This window comes from Dermacentor variabilis, chromosome 3 (genome assembly GCF_050947875.1).
Source record: "Dermacentor variabilis isolate Ectoservices chromosome 3, ASM5094787v1, whole genome shotgun sequence".
NCBI lineage: Eukaryota > Metazoa > Arthropoda > Arachnida > Ixodida > Ixodidae > Dermacentor > Dermacentor variabilis.
Window position 1 is genome coordinate 173,152,113 of NC_134570.1, and position 13,730 is coordinate 173,165,842.

Here is a 13,730-nt window from a genome sequence, read left to right on the forward strand (position 1 = left end):
GCAAAGAGACTGGTAAATGAAATTAACAAGTGCTGTCTAAAAAATTGCTGTCCTTTACAGCAGCCCTTAAAGTGACAGCGCAACAGATGACATAGCAGAACCAATATGATCAAAACATGTGAAGAGAGACCAAGATCACAAGATTAAAGAGCAAAAAGAAAAGTTTTACTATGCCTGGCTCTGTAACCTAACCACCCACGGAGCATTAACAGGTGATGCCCTTCCTCTCTCGGTGATAGCCAGCATCTCAATTATTGCCAAAGGTCGGCACACTCACTCACGAGCACCCCGTGACTCGTACTCACTCCCCACTCATTTCACAGGCGTGAGCATAAATGAGAGTGAGCATGGGCAGAAGTTTGACGTTCGTACCAAAGAAGCTCACCGACAGTGATTTTAAGTCAACGCAAGTGTGTGAGCAGGAGTGGAGGGGAGTATGAGCACGAGTGAGTGTTGTACGAGTATGTGAGTCGAAGCCGGGACCTTGCGCTCGGCGGCAGAATGCCGCCGCCACTAAGCCACCACGGCAATGACTCTGCAACGCACCGGTCTGAGGAGCAGATGACGGCGTTGAAGACCTTCTGGGTGAGCTGGAGCAGGGAGCGTCGGTTCTCCTCGACGTCCTCGTGCTCGTCGACCCGCGCGGGGTCCACCTCGTAGCTGGGTCCGTCGGCCAGCAGCAGGGGCTGCACCAGGGGCTCGAGCAGGCTGTGCAGGTACGAGGCCCCGTAGATCTTGAAACAGAAGGCCATGATCTTGCTGCCCAGGCTGTTGCCCCGGAAGAGCGTCTGCATGCAGTCCGACAGCTCCACCTGCACAGCAGGGGAAGACGGCACCAACGTCGGCACAGGTTGCGCAACAAAGGTGGTAGTGTTCTATCCACTTTTGCATAAAGGCACCTTTCTTTTTTCTCACAAATCTGTTCTTCTGGATTCCTAATTATTCAGACATATAGGTGGGAGGTCCCCACCAAGTTCAAGTGATCGGCTGTCGACTTTACTGCAAGTCATGTACCAGATCAAATGCCAAATCGCGCCATGTTTCTTCGCTGTGTGCCCACTACAACTGTTGCCGGGTCATCCCAGCACGTGTGATGGAACAGTGGTAGCAGCGTTGGCTTCGGATTAACACGGCTGTAGCCACTCAAAATAATGGTAACATATAAAGCCTACAGGTAAAATATTTGACGAAGTCTTTTGTGAAATTGGACTTTAGCACTAGCACCTTGTTTCATTATCGCGTCATCTTCACTAGCCTTTCTTTTTGTTTTTTGTTTTTCTCCTGATGCGAGTGTGATCATTATTGGGTATTATTGTTGTCTTGATCAATACAACAATGATTTTGTATTTATGTCCTTTTGATCATTGTTTGTGATTACATGAGCGACTGCATGCAGCTACTGCTGTTTACGCTAGGTGCTTTGCACGAGCCTCAGACGCAGACTTCTGCTACTTTCCCCTGCACATAGAATGGGGAATACAGGAAGTGTTTGAATAATTTGATTCGCGAATCAAATATCCAGTATTCGATTTTTCAAATAATCTGTATCCACAGTGAATGGCCCAGCCATGGTCAGTGCCTTGATGCACACAGCATTCCCACAGTGTGCAATATCCATCAGTACAAGGTTCGACCAGGTGGTCGACTTGACCGATTGAAACGATGAATGGTGCGCGAATGGAGGGAAGAACAAAAGCATCGCGTGGTGCCAAGCGACGTGCTGTGCATTCCCCGCTTTTTTTTGTTGCACAGATTGGCTTTAACAAGCTGACGACAACCAACAGAAACCACCTGCCATAAAAAGATAGAAAAACCCTCCTGTTTTCTGGAAGAAAACTGGAAAGCAAAAATTTCTGAGCAATAGAAGATTGCATTAAGCACAGGATGGCCCACCTTTAAACCAAAAACCACACTGGTATTTGGGACAACTTTGCTATTTCTTCAGCTTCAGAGAGAAAAAGCACATGATTTTATTTGACAGACATTTTACAGATAAAAAATGTTTTTCCAGACTTTCGTATACTATCGGAGTTGCGATCAGTGCTCGCACACTAATATGGTGTTCTTTTCGATAAGTCTAGAGCATACTTTACAGCTTCATTCATAGGTACCCAAGTTACTGGTGGCTAGCAAGATTCTTGTTAAGTAATGTGATTAGCCTCCTGAACATGTGAAGCACTGTGTTATTTGTACAACATTTGGAAGCATATATATAAAAGTTTGTGTTAAATTTTCTGATATTCGATTTGGTATTCAATTCTAAACCTACTATTAGGTATTTGCACACTCCTACAAGCTGTATGTATGCATTTGAAAAAAGAAAAATAAAGGAAAGAAGGAAACCTTTAGGCCGCTCTATTCTTCCCAGCATAAGCAGGGCAAGCAAAGAGGGCAGAGTCTGCAAGGCATGCCTCACCTCTTTGTAAAACATGTTCCACAGCAGCGGAGACAGCAAGTGCTTGGCGTCGAATAGGGTCACAAACACGCGTGCCAACTCATCCTGCAACAAGAGAGCAGGAAGCCTTATTCCAGGTAGTGGCCAGACTCGTAGGTGACATATGGCTACATATTGGTTCTGTGCAAATATATGAAACTTTGAATATTCGATTAAAATCAGCTGGTACTCGATTCGATTCAAAGGACACTTTTACTATTCGAAATAGGGAACCCCATATATTTGAACGCCAAAAAAGTCTTGAGCCAGCTTCACTGCAGTACAGCCATGTCACGCGGCGAAGCATATTTACCTTGCAGTAAAGCATACTAAAAGGAAAAGGGGCACTCGCATGGTGGTGCTTATGGCTAGCAGACACTATCACTTCAAGTACCCACACTGTATTGCCTCTTCATGCATCTGGACAACAGCAACTGCCAGGTGAAAACCTCTGTATTTGCTACTAACTGGGGGAGGGGGTATTCTGTAAGTGTCCACCTAGTGCACTGTCCATTTCAGCTGCTGCTGATTGGCTAGGGCCGCTCGTCTCCTGCTCGCTTGTACAGCTGCAGAAATGAACAGTCTACTAGGTGGACTCTTACAGAATACCCCTTCTGGCTAAGTGCCTAAAAACACAGTTTCCGAACTACGAATTTGACCAAGTATCGAGCATGGCAATGTTTTTAAACCCTTGCTCTCTAAAGTAGTTGAGTACCATCAAGATGCTGCAAATGGCAAACTGGGTAAAAACCTGGCTTTTGAAGATGCAAGAAAAATTTAAACACCAAGGAATGCAGAGATGTACTCAACAACGAAAGCTCCTGAGGAGGCTCCTTCCACGTTAGTGCTGTGGAAAGGCTCAATCAACCAGCAGCAATTTTCACTGCTACAAGTGCAGGTTCAAAGACATGCACATGTAAAAACTTTGGGCAAGAAGATCAGTGTAAGTGGTGTAAGCATGGTGCCCCCTGACTTTTGAAGGGCACCTTCCAATACCAGAAATTAGTGTGTCCAGTGAGTGGCTCTTTTCGGCGTCTGAAGGAGCTGTGACATGCAGGAGGGTGTCACTGCTCCCCAAACATGTCAAGCAGCTATCCTTTTCGTCACAACAACACTAAATAACTGCAGTTGTGATACTGTTAAGCAAAAGTGTCGCACTTTCTATTTTGTTAAAAACAAAATATAATTTCTCTGTAGATTGTTTGCTGAACAATAAATTTGCTCTTTCTTTTTTTGCACATCTGGTTGGTGGAAACAATTGCATTTTTGAAAAACCAATGGCATTCGTATTTGAAAAATATTCAATTTGATTGCAATTGCTTTTAATTATTTGTATTAGCTCCAATACAGAAAATTTTATATTCACACACCCCTAATACATATTCGGTAGAGTCCACAACACTGCCCATTACAGGGTAAGTTTCCATAAATACGCCACCAGAAAGGATATGTGGGTTCCTAGGAAACACATCATGTGCACAAATACATTCAAAGTGTAATGCCACCCTCAATGTCTCCCAAAACCCTGTTCAGACATCTAGGCCTCCTAATAACAATAGAAGCATCAAATGTATACTCTGAAGAACACATCTCTCAATTCATCAGCATTGCCGCAAGCCATTGTACTTTGGAATGATCTTCCAGACAACACAGTGTCCTTTATTATCTGTGAACTTTTACTAGGGCACTTGTATATTTGTTCTTTGTCTTAGAATTTTCTAACAAATCCTTTCTTGACATTACTGATGATTTCTCTTTGTTCTTGTTCATGTGACGTGTACTGTTTTTTCCTGAAAAGGAGAAACACTCCTATCGGAAGCCATACCGTATTTTTGCACAGATAACCCACACCACAAGTTTTTAAAATTTAACAGTGAAGTGTGGATGCGGGTTTTATGCAAATTCTGCCATTTTGCGTTTATTAATTAGCAAACAGTGTACATAGCTGCCAGCAAACTAGAACTCGGATCAAGATGAGCTGTGCTCAATGACCATCCTAGCACAGCAGAAGCTGAAGATAAAGTTGTATTCACATGATGGAGCGAATCGTGATTTGAGCTTCCAGATTGCCCATCCCGCGATCGTAAGTACATCACCCATGCCTGTGGCGCTCCCTTGCTCCATTTGTGCTGTCATCCTCTGTTGTGTGAATGCTAGCAGCGAAGCGATCCAATTCACGTCACACTTCAGGTGAATGATTTAAATGGAGGCTGTGTTTGCAAAGATTTGAGCGTTGTTGCATGCAGTTACTTCTGTAGGTTATACACGCAGATTTCATTTTTACTTTGCGATGTGTTGTAATTTGTGGGTGCGAGTTAGTATATGCGGTGGTGTGCTATACGCAGAAAAATACAGAATCTATTTTGATCAGACTTCCTCGTCTTTTATTTTTTTACCTTTCTACTTCTCGTTTTCTGATGCTTGGATTGTCACACAGTTAAAGGGACACTAAAGGCAAATATCAAGTCACGCTAAAGTAAAAGATTAGTGCTCGAGAACGCCTAAGAGGTAATGTTATCATAAACAAAGCTTCAGTAACTGTGAATTCCGGACACAATTAGGGACTCGTACAGGACATTCAAGTACTAACCAGGCAAGACGTTATATAAAGCTTAACACTTTGTTACATTTTGAATTTTGTTATACTGAAGTTCATTATATCAAGGTTTAACTGTATATTGTATCTTTTATTTGCTTGTTCCACCATCACACAATGCTTCGATCGGAGTCAATGATATACAGCTCAGACCATTTACAACGTAACCACTTACAGTGCAGGACCAGATATAATGCAGTGTTTTCTGATTCCCGTTTATTTTTCTATAGAACTGAATGTATGTGCATACTGGTTATAGTGCAGCTGCACATGACAAAATACCGGTTATGTTGCGGTTGTTAGAAAATCTCGCAGCCAGTTGAGGCATCGAGCACGCTTAGCAACGAGGTGTGCTAGCTGCAAGGAGAGGAACGGAGGAGATGCGGAGGAGGTGGAGGAGACGCAGAATGTGTAAACGAACAAGGAACAGACAAGGGGGGGGTGTGAAGCAGCGCACTGGCTCTGCGGGCACACAGGGGTTGCCTAGGCGACAGAGAAGCTTTTAGCTCTGGCGGCTTGCCAGCGGCACGCGGTCCGCAATGAATGCGTGAAGATTTCTTATTTTGTTATTTATTCAGTATACCCTAAAGGTTGGAGGGTATTACATAGGGGGGATATGCAACGTCGTCAAAGGTAACATGTAACAGGTGACAACAATATACAAGGTAAAAAAAAAAACAGAAAACATTCACACCCTAAAAAAAAATATTACAAGTTTCATGTTATGCAATGCAGAACAAAGCAATGGTTATACGATGCAATACACTGAAACATAGCGCCATGAAACAGTTTTTAACAGTAAGTAAATATATAAAAATGAGAAATAAGACAAGAAAACAGGAACAGCGATAAAAAGGGGACGAGCATGGTTGATGAACATTCAGGGCATGAGATATGACCGAACAAGTTCCTGAAATTGATTAAAGTCGAGTTCTGTTGCAATGTCAGATGGCAGCTTATTCTACTCGGTTGTAGTGTACGGTATGAAAGAATGAGTGTATCGTGATGTGCAACAAAAAATGTGTTTTGGTTTCAAAGGATGATCATGACAAGGGAGTACATACATTCATAATGGGAACAGTGCGAACAAGACGACGACGGAGTGCTTACTACAATGTCCCCATGCCGCATTATTGGTTGTAACGATGAAGCCTGGCTACTGGGTGTCCGTGCCAAAAGGTAATGGAATGCGAAATCCTTCAAAAGAAAAAAGAAAAAGAGAAACTCGGGCCGGTGCGTGCCGCAATGTGCTGTTTTCCAGCCTTCTCCACATTGTCAGCCTCGCACGCTTCTCTCCCGTCACCCCTCCACCCCTCCGAACAAGAATGATGGACCGCGCCAACTTCGCTGACAGCACTGGGCACTGCTCCCAGACTGCTCTCGGGCCCCTCATGCTGCGCAGTTCTACGAACGGATTAATAGTGCTTGTTTTTGTTGGCTGTGTCAGAGTTGTTCCTGACCACGTGGTTACTCAGCCTCGTTTGACTGAACAAGAATGATCCTGAAGGTTGATCCACCCGCCGGTCATTGGCAATGCTCAAAGTCGCCAGCGAAAAGAAAGTGCACTGCTATGGATTTCGAAATCAAGTGCTTCGAACCGATGATGTGACCATCGCAAACGTGCTTATGTCGGATAGCAATGGCGAGAGTGATGCCGACATCGGAAGCAATGATGTGGTAGGGCAGACTGCCTCAACGTTGTCCTTGAAGGAGGCCCTGCAGATGATTCAGTACCCCCAGGACTTCGTTCTCGCAAGGAACCTTCCGCTGCGCTACGTGGAGCACTTGGATAACTTGGAGAAAGATGTCGGCAAGCTTCGTGTAAAGCAAAGCAAAGCTGACGTACATGGGGTTTTCTCGTGCAAGCCAGTGAGAAGTGTGTGGCGAGATGCTTGCGGCAATCTCGCCCCAGAGTTTCTTCTGGATTTTTGAAGCCGAGAGGCTGCCGCGGCAACTTTCTCGCATTTTTTAAGAGGCCTCTTGTGAGGCCACCAAAGTGATGCCTTGGTGGATCTCACATGCCACTTGCCGCCCGTGACCCTGCTTTGCAGTTATAGCAGTGCCATTCTTGAATGTCAACAGCTGCTGCTTGTAAAACGCGATCGGAGCGCTCAGGAGGCAGAGAAACAGTTAAACGAGTCCACACAATCAGCAACCGGATGGAGGAAGGTTGTTGGGCACTGGTATCCCCACCATTAAAGTTTTTTCAGAACAGTACTGCCATCCCCCATTTTGATTTTTTTTTTCGTGAAACCCAATTATAACAATCACTGGTTACAACAAAGGAATTTTCGTGGCACTTGAATGTTGTTGTAAGTGGGTTTGACAGTAAATAATTACACACATAGCGATTTCACAACCAAGCGTGCCTTGCAAAACAACTTGTAAGTGAAAGTGACTCAAGCCATCAAAAGGAGCCAAGTGCACAGTACAGTATGCTCACCATCTGCGGGGTGATGACAACGCTAGCCAGGGCCATGGCAATTGGCAGCTCGCCCTTGTCGCCAATCATGGTGACCAGCTGGACAAGCTGCTCGAATCGGTCAGCCAGGACTGTCTCGGCTAGCATGTCGAACTCGGTGCCCTGTTGCAGGATCTTAGTGAGCACCTCCATGAAGGCTGCTCGTGTCTGCAAGTCCTTGTGGTATCCCAGGCCTGCAGGCAAGTGTGCCACCCCCGCTAGAGTAACAAACTACACACAGCCCCATCCTGCCACTCAAACTATCGTACACTGCCACACATAAGCTGTAAAGCCACATATTGCCAAATCATGACAATATGTACTTGGAGGGGCATGAAAATTTGTTCCGATTAAACAGAGTTTGAAACAAAAGAAAGCCCACAGATTGTGGGCTATCATGCAGACAGCAGTGCATGACTAAGTGCACGTCCACTGAGTTACCACGCACATGGCGAGTTTTTGAATATTCACAGTTGCCGAGAGAATTAAACTTGTTTTTTGCAACAGCAGTCCCATGTAGTATTTGTTTACAAAATTTTGCTCCACGTTGTACTTCACTGAAATAATACCGACTTGAACTGTAATTTTCGAGACCCCGACGTGTTTCACGCTCACCTGTCGTGCAGCCCAATTCACATCATCGAGGAGCTCAGACATTATGTGTGTGACCTTGACTATGCAACACTCTTAGTTTAGGCTGTGTTGTGTAAATTGAGCTTTATTCCCACACATGAGCTACGCCGTTTTCAGTCTACTAAGTGCAGGAACAAAACTGGTGGTAGTTCATTCATGGTAGTTGACTGATCGACCGTAAGCAAAAAGTCTGCTTCTTGCACATGGCCATCATTTCATCTGGCGCACATGACCTTGCATCCAATTTACTTGCTCACCAATGTGGCTGTTTACAGGTTTGAACATATCAAGTACAAACTTCCTGTGATGGCTTGTAGGCCACCACCTCCCAGCAGCTAGGTCTAACCAGCGCCGCCTCGTCAGGAGTCAGCGGCCAAAGTTGCTGGTTTGGTGCCGAGTCAATGAACCTTTTTGCAGCAGTTCAGAAAGTGGAGGAACCATCTAAAAAAATTGTGCCGAAGCTATCTACGATGATCACGAATGTAAGCAAATAGCCTGGATAAACTAACAAATGAACAAACGAGAGAGCAAGAGAGCGAGCGTTTTTCTTGCCAAGTTTAACCACCGACCATCAACCAACCACTGACCAACCATGCAAATGGCCGAAAGAGCCAAAGAAGGGTATTCATGTTAAAACGAAAGTGAGGGCAGGGTTGACAGCAGTGTGGAAAGCAGCATTGATCTCTGAATTTTAAAAAGTCTGAGGACTCCTAAGCACTTCTTATAAATTGTGAATGCAAAAGCATGGGTGTCCAATTGAATGCCGCTGAGCAGTCCTTCAGAGTTTTGCACAGCGAGTAATGTGCCATAGCAGTATGTGTTGCCTGAGCCAGCAAGCAGAAGAAGCCTTCAGTGCTGGCTCAGGCACTGCACGCCAGCAAAATAAACATTGTTATTATTATTTATTATTATTAATTATTATTATTCCAAGAGCGCGAGTAATGTGACGTGGCATCGTGGCAATGTCCTGTCCCCTCGCACAACACCTGGCACACTATCGCAGCAGTAGGTGGTCCCTTTGACCCACGCTGCTCCATCAAGGTGCGCTCGTTACGTGGAGTCGCAGCCAATGGGGCTTCAAATGCCGTTTTGCTGCTATAGACTACAGCTGCTGGCTTTTTTGCTCAATGGGCCATTTGACGCTTTTGCATCAAAAACAATGTAAAGGTGGAGAGATGCTTTGGCGTCTAGAAAAGCACCGAGTGGAATGCATTACACAGTCCGGAATGTGGAACGTGATACACAGCTGCGTGGCGAGTTCCACCGAGTGGAATGTGATACAAAGGCACAATGGGCAAACTATAACAGTGCAGACTATCAGCCAGCACCATTCAAGATGAGGCCTTCATTAGGTATTATATTTTGCAAAGGCATCAGCTGGCTAGCTTTCGAGAAGATGGCACAGACAGCAATGACAGCGATACATGCACCGATATGTGGAGTGATGAGGCCTGGGATTTCTACAGCGACTTAGCAACTAGTGATGAGGGCTGCAACCTCGATACAGCAAATAAATTTGTCTCAACTTATGCTTTGTAAGTTTTTCTTCCTTTTTGTTTCCGAAATGATGTACTAGCTGCATTTTTCAAAGCACACACCACGTTTCACCAAAGGTACAGCTGCTCCATTCCCACCAATCGGAAATTTTTTGTCTAGATCACACATTGTGCATATTTCAGATTTATTCTGGTTGAAACAGGCAAGTAATGCCACTTGGCAAAATGCCATCCTGGCAAAATTTGAGTGTGAATGAAAGCCGAAAGGGTCGCATAAACCTGCTGCTTTTATTCATGCAGTACACTCAGCACAACACACACACACACACAACACTCGGAACACCGCAACATACAGCAACACCAATGCTGTCCTCCTGTGTAATGGTACAAGGCGAGAAGAAGCCCACAGGGCAAGCAGACTCAATCGAAGCTCACCAATGGAGTGCATCAGGCCAGAGTCGATGTTGGCACTGAGCAGGTTGGACATGGCCTGGATGGTGCAGGTGCGCAGTTCACCCAACTTGGACGACTGGAGCCGGTGGCGGCCGACGTCCTTCTCGTCGGGCGCCGCTTCGCTGCACTCGTTGAGCAGGTTCATGAACAGCGAGAAGTACCTGCAGGGCAACAAGGGTGCAGAGGCGGCACTTAACTGGGCAACCCACACACCACGCGTCACAGTTGTGGCGACATGTAGCGGCCAGAGCGAATGGGAGAGCCCGCAATTCTTTACAGCATGGGAGCAGTACAGATTCGGCAAAGATATGCAGCACTCGTTTAAACATGAGTAATGCATCACAACTATGAGCGGCATGCCACATAACAGCAAAATAGCTGGTGCCCACTGATTGACAGCTTCAGTCCCGCAGAGCAGAGTGTAGAGCTTTGCTAGTCTATACACACTATTTACATGTCTAAAGGGTTTTTACAGTAGACTTCTGTTAATTCGACTTCGGTTGATTAGATTTTTCAGTTAATTTGACCCGACCAAAGATCCTGGCAGGCGCCCATATATTTCTATGGGCCCGAACTTCTGTCACTTTGATCCCAAAAATTGTCTTTGCCTAATAATTCTGACTTCGCTGCAATATAGCAGTGTTATGCAGTGAAGCATACCAACAATGAAAAGTGGCCACTGTTATGAGACCGTGTGCGATCCTTAATTATACATCCGTTAACGCATTGTCTCCAGTGGCCGTACGAGCACCTAGGCGCTAAATAAGTCAACTGGCAGCCATTCAGAGCTGTTTCTGATGTTTCTGTCGTGGTTTAAGCACTTGTTTCACCCACAATGCATGTCTCTCATAAGAGACCGCTCAGGGGGCCCCGTATGTGTTTCTTAATTATACGCACCACGCACCATGAGGCGGAGAAAAACTATCTGTGTTTCGGAAAAGTTAGCAAAAAGAATGGTGGTAAGATAAACTCTGAAAGTTGAGGGGCCAAAAGAGAAGGGGTCTGCCTAAAACTCTGAAGGCCTGCCAGCAAAATTATTAGGTATCTCAGTGCTCACACTGCGACTGGAGATGGTGCATGCTCGTGTAAATTAACCAACACGATGTCCCGTAACAGCGCCACTTTTTCCCGTTTGGTATGCTTCGCCGCATAACACGGCAGTATTTCGGCGAAGCTAAGTTTAGAGGCAAATACTGTCAAGTGAATCAACGGCATGCTAGGCGTTTTTTTTTCTGTATTTTGTTTAATTCACCTGCCAGATAATTTGACCCGTTTTGTCAGTCCCATCAGGGTCGAATTAACGGAAGTCGGCTGTATTACTGTGAAGGTGACAGGCAAGAAACCAGCACAGCAACAACAGTCTTGGTGCCAACAGATCATGATTGACATTAACTCTAGCGATGACATTGCCTCAGCACTGCTTGCACCTGCTTCATTGCACATGTATAAATTAGTTGCAATTGAAGCAATAATTTAGTGCAGTTATTGGTTTCTTTCAGTAATGCCTGTGTGAGGCAGCATCAGCGTAAACAAAATGGACAGCCCATGCTTCAACCAAACTCAGCTGCTGCCAAGCTTATTGCAGTACGGCTTTTTGATGCATTCACTCTGCTTACAGTTCCCCAAAATATACAGGGTTGCAGGGTAGATTTATAGCATCCTGACAGCAGGAGTAGAAATGCATATGTGCTTGTTTGTAAGTGAAATTACTTTTATAATGCCTCTAATGGTTTTTTTAAGGTATTAAAGTGATGTAGTGTGACAAGACTCACTTGAGGAAGAGCTGCGACTTGGCTTCCATGAGGTCGCCACGGTCGCTTTCCTCTGGCTGCAGGGGCAGGCCCAGCAAGAGCGCAGCTACTGCCTGCATGCATGCCTGGTCCAGGTCACGGGTAATGGCTGTCACATCCCCGCAGCCTGGAGGCGCCATCTGGTGGCTGTTGCCCATCACCCAGTCCGTGAGGTACTCAACCAGCTTGTTCCGAAACTTCATCTCCTGCCGGAAGGCCAGGTCGTCCCGCCGGGCCATGGTAGCCTCCACCAGCTGGCACAGCTTGGTCTTAATGTGCAGCGCGTGCACTGTTGTGTCCAGGTGCCGCACGTACCTGTGACCCACGGGAACAAGGACCACGATTACACTCTCCGTGTACCCTAGCCTCCTGTACGTCTTCAACGCGTGTCCAGAGATGCCGAAAGCAGGGTCCGTATAGAGGGTGCCGCTTTCCCAGTAGTTGGCAGTTTGTGGGTCATGGTTAGAATCACTTCAACTTTCTGTCATTACACATTCCGCCGAAGCAAAGAAGCAGGCATAAGACGACAGCAGCAAACATGCCCACGCTTTGTGAGCAATGGGCATAAAATGTCTGGGAATATCTGGGAATGTGGTACCACAACAGTGGACAACAGGCTCCCGGGCACTGCAAAGCAACTGGGCAGGTACATGTATTGTGAAAATACAGGACGCTATGCTCTAAAACATGAACTTGACACGAGGCACTGGTTAATTGTAGGTAAAGGCAAAACGCCTCCTAGTCAGCAGTTTTACACAGCCAGGCAAGAATCCAACAAGCAAAAAAAGCACACACCTTAAAGTAGCAGAGAACAATACTGATGAACGGTTCATGAGTTTTCATGTCTGGCGGCAACGAGTGGCTTTAACATGGAAAAAATATTCTGGCAGAACCCATCTCATGATGAATGTCGACATTAATGTGATTAGCATTGAAGCAATGCAGGAACGCACCGTATGGCCACTGCAGAGATGCATAATGTATAAAGCGTGTATGCAGCCAGGTTCGTCTTGCGTTTCCCTCTGGAAATGCTGCACCACCTAGCATCAGAACCGCAAAGTCTGTGCATGATGTTTTTGTGAATATATAGTCAGAAACGGTTGTGTGAGCATACATACAGTTAAACCTTGGTATAAGAAATTTCAACAGAACGAAATTCTCAATATAATGAAGTATTTAACATTTTATAATTTCTTGTCCATAGAACAAAAATTGGAGGACGCTTAAGCTTCGCCTTCAAGAGTGGAACGCGACAGCGTTCCCGTCGACCCGCCAAGGGGTGTAAGGCAATGGGCTACGGCGCAGCGACTACGCGCCCCGCATCGGACGCGGTGAGCGTCGAGCAACGCAGCGTTCGGCGCGACAACGAAATGTGCGCCTGAGCAAGCGACGCACGCCTTATCCTTAGAAACAGCTCGTTTCTAAGGCAACACCGCGTTCACTAGAGGCGCTTTTGTACCGCTTTGAAGCATCGAACTCGTGGCTCAGTGGTAACGTCTCCGTCTCACACTCCGGAGACCCTGGTTCGATTCCCACCCAGCCCATCTTGCAAGTTGTTTTTTATTCATGAAGTGCCTGCTGGGATTTATCGCTCACGGCCAACGCCGCCGACGCCGACGACACGGCTTTACTGCGACACGAGCTCCTTAACGCTATCGCGTTAAAATGTATTTAGAACCTCAATATAATGGTGTCTGTTTATACAGGTAGACTTCTGCTAATTCAACTCCTGTGCTGGCTCCATTTGACGAGGGCGCTCCTACCATGATTCGCATCGACGCTAGCAACGTAGGTCTAGGTGCTGTGCTCGTGCAGTGGCAAGACTCCGCCGAGAGAGTCGTTGCATATGCAAGCAGGATGCTCTGAC

At 45.9% G+C, this 13,730-nt stretch overlaps 1 protein-coding gene across 6 annotated transcripts in view; it reads right to left on the reverse strand.

Moving 5' to 3' along the window:
• The window catches only part of Nf1 (neurofibromin 1), a 206,231-nt gene that overhangs the window by 114,495 nt on the left and 78,006 nt on the right, over positions 1-13,730 (reverse strand). For all 6 annotated transcript variants that reach the window (XM_075686683.1, XM_075686679.1, XM_075686682.1 and 3 more), the window contains 5 exons: positions 11,846-12,178; positions 10,056-10,234; positions 7,474-7,685; positions 2,417-2,500; positions 547-812 (listed from right to left, as the gene is read on the reverse strand). In XM_075686683.1, coding sequence (XP_075542798.1) covers positions 547-812; positions 2,417-2,500; positions 7,474-7,685; positions 10,056-10,234; positions 11,846-12,178 — 1,074 coding nt within the window. The remainder of the gene's footprint in view (positions 1-546; positions 813-2,416; positions 2,501-7,473; positions 7,686-10,055; positions 10,235-11,845; positions 12,179-13,730) is intronic.